The 10192-nt window shown below is 41.6% G+C and overlaps 1 protein-coding gene across 1 annotated transcript; it reads left to right on the top strand.

Annotated features, from left to right (window-relative positions):
* The first annotated feature begins 996 nt into the window (after window positions 1-996).
* On the top strand, window positions 997-5198 carry fmoda (fibromodulin a). The gene is made up of 6 exons (XM_030051938.1): window positions 997-1106; window positions 2313-2713; window positions 2959-3081; window positions 3196-3336; window positions 3571-3838; window positions 4128-5198. The coding sequence occupies exons 2-6, from the start codon at window positions 2342-2344 to the stop codon at window positions 4277-4279; spliced, it is 1056 nt and encodes a 351-aa protein (XP_029907798.1). The 5' UTR covers window positions 997-1106; window positions 2313-2341; the 3' UTR covers window positions 4280-5198.
* Window positions 5199-10192: the final 4994 nt, after the last annotated feature.

The raw sequence follows: 10192 nt of genomic DNA, 5'->3' as shown, positions 1-10192 counted from the left end.
TTGATTCCCCATTAGCTGGGGTCCATGTTAAGCACATACTGTATACACATGTATTTACATACCTGCATACATAAATACATTAACATTACTCCCCCCCTCCCATTCACAACCCTAATTAAAACATTATAGACATTACAAAACCAATACATTTTAATAACCATGTAACATGTAAACTTGTTGAGTTATCAGTCTCTCTGTCAAAATTACCGTTGAATAAAGGTCATTTACTTACTCTAAAGATTAAGTAATGAAATTAACTTTTCCTTAGGCTGGGACCAACTGTTATGCAGTAGCCACAACAGGAGACAAATTTTATTGGAAAATTGCTACCACCTGTCTACATAATTAAATTTGTTGGACAAGGCACCCAATATCATTCTGTAAGCACAATATCACTCAGCTGCATTTGCATCATATAAGCCAGCTTGTCATACACGCTCTCACTCACACACATATACATTTGCTCCAGAATCTCATTGCATTGATTGCATTGCAGGAGATTAGTGTTAATTCTGGGAATTTATTAACCAAACTAAGAGAGCTTATACTTAGAGATTATAGGGCGCTTATGCAGGGTCCTTACATTGTATTGCACTGTTCACTATTCATCAGAGTTACTGTACATGCACATATTTATTACACAGGTGTCATTTGCACTGTTGGCAGAGATGGGCCACTTCAAGTAAATGCTTTTATATGCAAAACTGAAATAGTTATCCTTTGCAACCCAAGGCCAAGCGAGGGGCTGAATTTGCTTCACACAGATGGGAACAATTCCTCATGGCCACCTTACTTCACAGGGCTCAGCGTAGGGGGGAAAGGGGCACCAGGATGATTGGGGTGGGGGTGGGGGGCGTGCTGGGCCATGCCTGAACGAAACAGAATGGGGAGCAAGAAAAAGGTTAAAAGGGGTGGAAGGAGCAAACTCATGCAGAGGGCAGAGAGAGGGGTTGACGGGGGGGAAGAGGGCTGGAGAGGGGGATGGCAGAGTGGAGGCAAGCAGGGAGGGGAGGGAGGTTTTTTACAAAATCTTTAGCAGAGCCCATCTCAGTTCTGGACAAGCTCTAGAGAGAAAGGGGACAAGGAGGGCCACACTCCCTGATCAGGTAGGTGTACGTTCATGTGTGTGTGCACGTGGGTGAGTGTTTGTTTGTGTGTCTAACTGTCTGTCTCACTATCTGTATCAGTGACAATCAGTACCTTATGTTCCATGGTGTTGTTGTTAGTATATGAAACCTCGGGAATGAATAAACAGAGGATAAGTGAGCCAAGTTCTGACTGAAACTTTTCTTCTCCTGCATATCAAAGGATATTTATTGAATATTTCCCTCAAATGTGTACTTCTTGCAGCAATGAGAACCACTTACAAAGCTCACATTCATGGCACTGTTTTTCCTTTTTTTATGCTTCCTCTCTGGATTCCCCATGGACTAAGACCCCTAAGAATGTGCCTCTCTGCAGCAACTTCGCCAAACAAACCCAGGATCATTAACTGCACTGCACCATTTGGCTGTTTATACAATAACAGCATGATGAACCTGAAGCTGGTTTTGATGAAAAAATATTTTTGAAAAAAAAAAAAAAAGTTATTCTGAAAGTGTGATATTTGTATGAATAAAAATTGAAACAGCCTTGAAGAAAAGCAACATGTATTCTGAAAATGTGTACAAGTAGGAGTTACTTTATGTATTTTGTCATTTGGAGACTGAGCAAGGATCTGACTCATCAATGTTTGCCAATCCTTTGTGTATCCAGGCAGGGTTCAGGTTTATTATGGATGCAGAGAGTCAAGCTTAAAGACCACCAGGCGACAGTCCTTACCGGAACATTACTTGAACTGGGTCTATTTTAAAATAGTTTAAAGGCAAACTTTACAGTCTCAAAGGGGAGGGCACCCCACCTTGTTATGACATTGTAAGGAATGATGAATCCTGCTCAATTCTTAAAAGACTGTGACTTACAAATGGCTAAGGAGTTCAGCACAACTCTTTTACCCCATCATAAACCAAAATATAAGAGCATTTCACTTAATTGTTCACGTTTTTGTGCACATTTGACATTAAAAGATTAGATTTAAAACAAGCAAAAGTGTTTCATTAATTCTATGGGTTATTATTCTTGGCATGAACCTGAGGTGTTTTATTCTTCCTCAGCATCATCCTTAGCATTAGTAAACAAAGTGGCATGCCCTCCCATTTGAAACTGTAGTCTGTCTTAACCGATCTTGTTGAATACACTCAATATAATTCATTTGATGAAAGAAAACTGCTCTGTTACCCATGTTTTGAATTATAATCCCTCTCTCTCGACAGATTTTTTTGAATCCTGTGTGACTGTGACCATGCGTCTGGTGTGTGTGTTCCTCTTGGCTGCCCTGCTCCCCTCGACTCTCTCCCACAACAACAGACAGGACCCCTTCGCCTGGCTGTACGGCCCGCGGAGCCAAGGCTACTATTTGGGATCCCTGCAGGCGGACAACACAGGAGGGGACTGCCCTCCAGAGTGCGACTGCCCCCCGACCTTCCCTGTTGCCATGTACTGCGATGGGCGGGGGCTGAAGGTCATGCCAACCATTCCCTCCCGCATGAAGTACTTATACCTGCAAAACAATGCCATCACAGCTGTGCCTGACTCATCTCTGGTTAATGCTACCAATTTGGTGTGGCTCATGATGCACTACAACCAGCTGACATCGGACAAGATTGGCGAGAAGGTAGCTGTACATCTGGTCTCACTCAGAGGCAACCACAGATGTGAGGCCTCAAAACATGCCATGAGATACTCATCTAGATAGTTGACACACGGCTGGCAGGCAGCTTAGTGGTTGTGTAATAACAGAGGCTAAATAAGTGGTTGAATTCCTGCATGTGTACATGACATAAAGAAGGCAGTTGTAGGAGCAGAGTCTACTTTGCTGTACATGACAGTGAGTTATTCAGTCCTCATATCATTTTGTAGGCATTTCTCAAGATGCAGGGACTGGAGCGTTTATATCTACAACACAACAATTTGACCCGCATTCCTCGTAACCTGCCTCGCTCTCTGCGAGACCTGAGAGTCAGCCATAACAGCATTGAAAAGGTAATGTTCATACATGTTTCATATTCATGAAACCCTCTATTTGTCCTCAATAGCAGTTTTGGCCATTAATCAACAGAGATATTAGACTTCAAAATGATTTCTGCTGTTGCCTAGGTAACACCTGCAGATTTAGAGGGAATGGATAACCTCACAATTCTGTATCTCCATGACAACGCTGTGACAGACATGGGCACCTCACTGAAGGGACTGAAATCTCTCATGCTGCTGGATGTCAGCGGCAACAAGTTGAAGAAGGTGTGTATTTGTGCAAGTGGGTGCCTGTGCTTGCACGGAGCACATAAATGTCTTTTGTGATTGCATGCATGTGTGTGTGTGTGTGTGTGTGTGTGTGTGTGTGTGTGTGTGTGCATCTGAATGTATGTTTGTACACATGTCCCATCAAGTAGATGGACTAGATGGATCACTGAGTCGTTACAGCTCTAAAGGCATACAGCTGGTCATCCCACTCTCTCCTGTAACCGACCCCAGGTCCCACAGGCTCTCCCTGAGCGCCTGCACCAGCTCTACCTGGAGTTCAACTCCATTGATTCTCTGCCAGATGACTTCCTGGGCCGTGTTACTCAGCTGCAGTACATCAGAATGGCCCACAACGAACTCACAGACAAGGGCATTCCTCCAAACACCTTCAATGTGACTGGCTTGGTGGAGCTGGACCTGAGCTACAACAAACTGGAGAGGATCCCCCCTGTCAGCACCACGCTACAGCATCTGTACTTGCAGGCCAATCAGATCAAAGGTAATGCATGCCCACACACACATGCACACAACACACACACACACACACCATATGGATTACATAAAGTTAAGCAATGAGGTTTTGCAACCTCTTAAAAGGATATGTGTGCGCAACTTTTAGAAAATCTATTCAAAAGTTAAGTTAATTTATCAATATAACCCATATGCTGAGTTTGCTAAAGCAATCCATTTGTACACTTGATTTACACTTGGTCTAAAATGAATCAATAAGCCTTTTGCATGTCAGGCCCTGTGTCACATTTAAACTTTCAGTGTTCTCTGCGTTGTAGAGTTCACCCTGGGTAGTTTCTGCAGCATCGTGGATGTGACCAACTTTTCCAGGCTGCAGACGCTGAGACTGGATGGGAATGAGATCAGCAGCCAGGACGTCCCGACAGATTCAGCCCTCTGCTTGCGCTTGGCTTCCACCATTGAAGTTTAACTGTGCGCACATCACAATTTGTGGCACACCGCTCATGAGCAACGTGTTTCCCACAGTGCAAAAGGCCAGAATGTGAAAAGGTCAATGTGCCAACACCTGAGAACAGCAGTGACAATTATTGAATTATTGTTTAATATCAACAGGGGGCAGCAGCTCTTTATATCAGCTTGTTACTGTTCAACATTCACACTACAGAAGGAGGGTAGGCCCTACAACAGTGGGTGTGTAGCAGTGGTTTTCCAACTGAGACGTTGTACCAGAGATTTCAAATTCAAGGCATTTTGTACAGTAAACATTAAAGAAGTAGATCTTCAAAGTTTGTACAAATAAACTCCTACCTATAAAATACCTATTCTATCAGCTACAGGCGTAATGATGTGCTTCTTTTTTCTTAATTCAGTATTTCCTTGACCTGATCTTGATCTTCTCTCTATGTCGTTGTGAGGATCAGCGATCTTTGTGGTCAATATTTTGATTCTGTTTCTGTCCTTCTCTCCCTCCAGCTATCTTGCTCTACCCCTTCCCTCACTTTGCCCTATAAGTTGAAGTTGACAATAATATATACTTTTTAGGAAGTTTAATTTCAAAATACTAGGTGTCATAGTCATAGAATACTATAACACTAAGCATGGATAGTACTGTATTATCTGCTGCATGAGAATATATGTATCACGTCTCTCAAATCAAGGCCAAATGAGATATCTCATTGCAGTTGGGTGCTTTGTACCAATAATTTTATTTCACTGAGTTGCTGTATTTTTAGTATTTTATCCCAGGGAGGGTCCTCTTTTTGCGCACAAATATAGTAATGGCAACATGTGAGGTCTTTGGGCATATGAGACATAATATTTGATTTATGCATTGCATGAATTGATCATCAAAGTGACAAAGGTTTTGAATAAATATGTTTACAAGCCTGTTTTCAGAAGAAATAAAGATTTCTTCTTCTTCTTTTCAAGAACAGTAGCCTATACATTTTTTGTGTTCTATGTGTATGTTTTTGTTCATGTGGGAGCAGTACAGAGGTTTATGGAACGAGGGTGAGCTGTATTCAGCGGGATGGAGAGTCCTGCTCAGGAGAGAGTAATGGACAAGGAGCGAGGGGCAGTGACATGACAGTGAATTTAATCCACCAAGCCATCAAACAACGATCCTTTGAGTAAAGGATTAGAAATACAGAAATGCAACTCTTATTTTTAACTGTTAATTATCCAAACATGTATATTCTCAACCTATAAGATAATGTGGGTGATATGAGTTAAGTATATAATATATGTAATATGTAAACAATTATGAGTTGATTAGGACTGAATGACTTTCATTTATAATTACTCATGGCTGTGACTTCGAGATGTTGCCAGCAGTCACGACTGGTTACCTAAACATGGATAACAAAATTTGAAATGTGCTAAATAGAGCTATATAGGTAATGTGGTATAGTATGAACAAACAAAAACAGAATATGCAGAATATAAGAGAGAGGATAGAGAGAGGGATATGTAAAAAGTGAGGAGGCAGGTGTGAATTCACAATGTCATCCCTTTAACAAAAACCACAGGACAAAAGTACCATATGCGAAAGCGTGTGCATTATTATCAGTTTGCAGTGTAATCAAAGCATGGAACAGAAAAGGTGTCATATGTGCTGATTCATGTGCAGAGAATGTGCAAAAAATGCAAAATGTGTCCAGCGGGAAAACAGAAAACAGTTCAGCAAATGGCTGTTTATGCATAGATTACTGAGAGAGCAGAAAGAAGCTTATTTTGCATATTTTGTGAAGTCAAAGGCAGTAAAGCCTCAGCTTCCTCCTTGCTCGCTAAAGCTGGGAATGTTGGAACAGGAAATATTGTACAGCACCTAAAGAGGGAGTGCAAGGTATTGTCTAAGGTCAGATTATTGTGGATCAGTGGAGTTTAGTCTTCACCCTCACCCCAGTTACTGTCTCCAGCGTGTTCAGGCCGGCCTTTTTCACCACTTTTTTTTCTTCCTGGCTGCATCTCCAGCCTTGTTGTTTCCTTTAGCTGCTAAACTTAGTAAGTCGGCCACCTATTGGTAGAGCATTTTGAATCGTCTGTCGCATATGCTCACCCCTCGAGCCTCCTCATTAGCGACAGTTTACTCTGCCTTGTTAAATTATGCCTAAATGCCTCAGAGTTGTCCAGCCCAGTTTGTTGTTGAACCTCCAAAAATTAATGGACATCACGGTCTCTGTCTTTACTGTTGTGTTCCACAATGAAGTAGTCACCAGAGGACTTCTGCAGGTTGCAGAATCTAAATCTGAAATCTGACATGTAGTTCTCTGTGGTGTCCTGGTGCTACTCTGCAACATCTGCCACTCTGGAGGCAGAAATGCTGTATCCTGTCCATTAAAGGCCTCTCAAGGTAGGATAAGCCCAACGGGTATAGTATCATCCATACTTACAATGGCCTGGTATACATTACCAGTTGATGCAGTCGATTCTTAGACGTGAATAGATTTGGGTGGCGTCAGATTTGTTGGGGCATTCAGATTTGTATATACTCACTGAAGCTTCTTTGTTTGTTTATTTACATTCCACATTGGCAGGATCATCTGCAGAATAATGACGCAAACATCATTTTGAAAAATGGAAATATCAGTAACTAAAACTCAAAGAAAAACAAAAGAAAATGGTTGAATTTGAGGACATAGAAAATGTTTTACTGTCTCTTGTGCTGGGGAAAAAAGGGGAAAAGAAGAACAAAAAGAGATGGCATGGTCATCCACTAAAGCAAACTGGGAGACAAGACAGAGAGTTTAACATAAGATGTTGTCACAGAGATGTAAACAAAGGCAACAAACCCAAACAGGACAGGAAAAGCTCTTCCAGAAGATAGCACAAGCAAACATATTCTTGTAGACCACCTCCATACGATCACACAGTGCAAAGAATTCAACTGGTTTGGCCAACAAGTTTGCTGCGATGACAATACGTACGCTGTGAAGTCTAAAGCCAATGAATGTATTTTTCCACAAACAGATCCTTTTATCTGTAGGAATCTGGCAAATTTGTCTTTACTCGACTGTATAGTAATTGATGACCCCTTGCCTTCCCAGCTGGGTGGGACTGACCTGAGATGTCCTTGTCAAACCTTTTAAGAAAAAGTTTTAGCTTATCAGTCTGTCCTTGCTCCATCCAAAGGGACCTGGAGGGCTATACTGAGTGATCATGGTCATCTTACCTCACACCCAATTCACACTGTTTTTCTGAAAACAGGACAGAGGATTGTTGTTCAATCCTCTGTCCTGAAACCCTTTTCTTCATGTTGAGGAGCACTTTAACATCACTGGTAATCCATGGTTTATTGCTGGAGAAAAAAGCAAATTGTTTTCATTGAGATTGTTGTGTCAAAACAGAAATAGACACTGTCAGTGGTAGAGTCCTTGGATGTTCTTATTAAAACCACCCTGTGAAGCCTCTATAGACTCCTGACAACACACTATTCACTGACTTGGCGGCAATAGGCCACTGCTAGAAAACAGGCAAATGCCTAGAGACAAAGTGTGAGGGCCCCGGGGTGCATGTATGCACCCTTGATGTGTCTTTTTTTCTGTCTTACACCTGATTTGTGAAGATGACCAGGAGGGAGAGGGACATCATTTAATTGTAATCCTTATCATAGCCTGTTTAGGTTATGATATCCTAACTATCCTGAGCAATTAAAAAAAAAAAAAAAAAAAAAAAAACATGCTCAGTCTATCTCTGTGGCCTTTTCCCACTTTCATTTGGTATCCTACTGATAAGGTCAGACAGTAGCATATTCACTTGACCACAATGTTAAAACAACACTGTCGTTTCAAGAATTGTTTAACAGCTGGACTGACTGGTAGAACAACTGTGCACTGCGCACTAGTGCGTCTCGAAGAGGTGCAGCATCCAGGACTGTCTGTTGTCCCTTCACACACATATGCAGCATAAATGTAAGACTTTGTGTCTGCCTACAAATCATATCACCATCATGATAAACAGGGTCAAGCACAGCCAACTTGTGGTCTGGGGAAATGTTATGTTTTAAAAAAATTCTTTGTCTACCATATTCGCCTTGTCTACCATATTGGTGTTAGAGATGAACTAACTTTCTGAGATGAGTTTGCGCATGTGCATGTGTGTGCATGTGAGTTTGTGGCCCACGTCAGTGCTGATCCCTCTGTGTGTCAGCTGGCCAGTGATGAGCTGTTGATGAATAGGTTGGGCATAACTGTCAGGGAACAAAGGATTTCAACACTTATCTCTCTGTGTCACTTGTTATGTCATCTGAGGTGGTAATGGTCACCTCAGCAGATACGGTCTTTAGAGCTAACATCAATGATGCATGCTTACACTCAGAGGTTGCTGACCAAAATGGCTCAGAACTTTTCAGGATAAAATTAAAATAGTCAACATTTAACCCTTCTGCAAGTATTTAGTTTAAACCTTTATTTAACCAAGCATGTTTAAATACTTGAACAAACAGCCTGAGGAGGTAGAAGGGTGCAGCCAGGAGGTAGACATGCAGAAAAACCTACACTCACACACACACACACACAGAGAGAGAGAGAGACCGAGAGAGAGTGGAATATAATACATTTATTTAATAATAATGTAATTATTTAAAATGAGTGACAAACTACTTGACATCTCAAATTCATAGGGGAAAATAATGCAAACATCGAGCTAATAGCCAAAATACTATATACTTCACGGTGGTGAAAAAAAATCAATATTAAGTCAGTATCAGTATTCAATATTGACAACAAGACTGCTGCTTTTGGGCGTAGTGCAATCAGGGGATACACTGCTGACACAGCAATATGGGGAGGTAAAGTAGTCAAGACGTGATAAAATAAATGAAATAGATGAATTTGAGTTCTGAGGTTATCATTTTTCGAGAATGTCCTGAGCTTTAACACACACTTGCATAACAGTATCCTGAAATTTTGTCCTGGTTTCAAGTTCAAAATAACGCCAAGATCCTTCCAGGTTGAAGATACATCAGTAGAACACACGGTTACAGTATGCAGTACTACTGGGGTTTACAGAGAGGTACAACTGGGTATCATGACCCGTGGGTGTCTCCTTCAGGACACCGCAGATAACTTTTGCACATGATGACCAGGAATGCCGATATCCCTTCAAAGTTCTATCACATAAAGGCTGGAGGATAGCACCAGGGATTCTGATCCAGTGTCTGATATGTCTCCTCAAATAGGAGAGAGCGATCAAAGGTGTCAAGAACTGCAAAAAGATCTAAGTAAACAAGAACAGGATTGACATCATCTGCATTTGTCAGCTGTCAGCTGGTTTTCACCGATGAGTCAGTTCTTATTTACCAAAGAGTCTGTGCATGCATAGAGACACTATTTGATAAAGCTTGCATCTCGTGGTATTTACTTCATGTAGGGCCTTCAAAAGAACCTTTTCACCACAAAAAATGCTTGATAACACTGGAGTGCCACTACTCACTGACACACACAATCGCACACAACTTTGTATCGCTTTTACCTACTTCACAAAGACAGGAAATGAACAGGCGTGTGTGTGTGTGTGTGTGTGTGTGTGTGTGTGTGTGTGTGTGTATGTGTGTGTGTGTGTGTGTGTGTGGTGTGTGTGTGTGTGTGTGTGTGTGTGTGTGTGTGTGTGTGTACACAGGCATACTCATCTGCATGTAGTTGAGTGTGCCTGAGAATAACAGGAAAGCCATTTTAAGGAACTGTTGATGAATGGGTTGGGCAGGCCAGTCAGGCAGCAAATGACTTTTGCGTTTATCTCTCTGTTTCACCACTTATGTCATCTGACATTATTCTGGTTACATCAGCAGTATCCAGTATTTAACTAGACAGGTTTACCAAAAGCACATCATCAGTTTGAGCAGTGTCCTCGAGGTGTATTTGTAAGAGGAGATAGGTCACATACA

The sequence above is a fragment of the Myripristis murdjan genome, chromosome 5, assembly GCF_902150065.1.
Source record: "Myripristis murdjan chromosome 5, fMyrMur1.1, whole genome shotgun sequence".
Lineage (NCBI taxonomy): Eukaryota > Metazoa > Chordata > Actinopteri > Holocentriformes > Holocentridae > Myripristis > Myripristis murdjan.
The sequence above is the reverse complement of the archived record's forward strand: the minus strand, read 5'-3'. Positions and strand labels throughout refer to the sequence as shown.

Coding starts and splice junctions, on each gene's coding strand:
- fmoda (XM_030051938.1), top strand. CDS start 2,342: ATGCGTCTGGTGTGTGTGTTCCTCTTGGCTGCCCTGCTCCCCTCGACT. Junction 3,082..3,195: donor GCCATAACAGCATTGAAAAG/GTAATGTTCATA, acceptor GCTGTTGCCTAG/GTAACACCTGCAGATTTAGA. Junction 3,337..3,570: donor GCGGCAACAAGTTGAAGAAG/GTGTGTATTTGT, acceptor AACCGACCCCAG/GTCCCACAGGCTCTCCCTGA.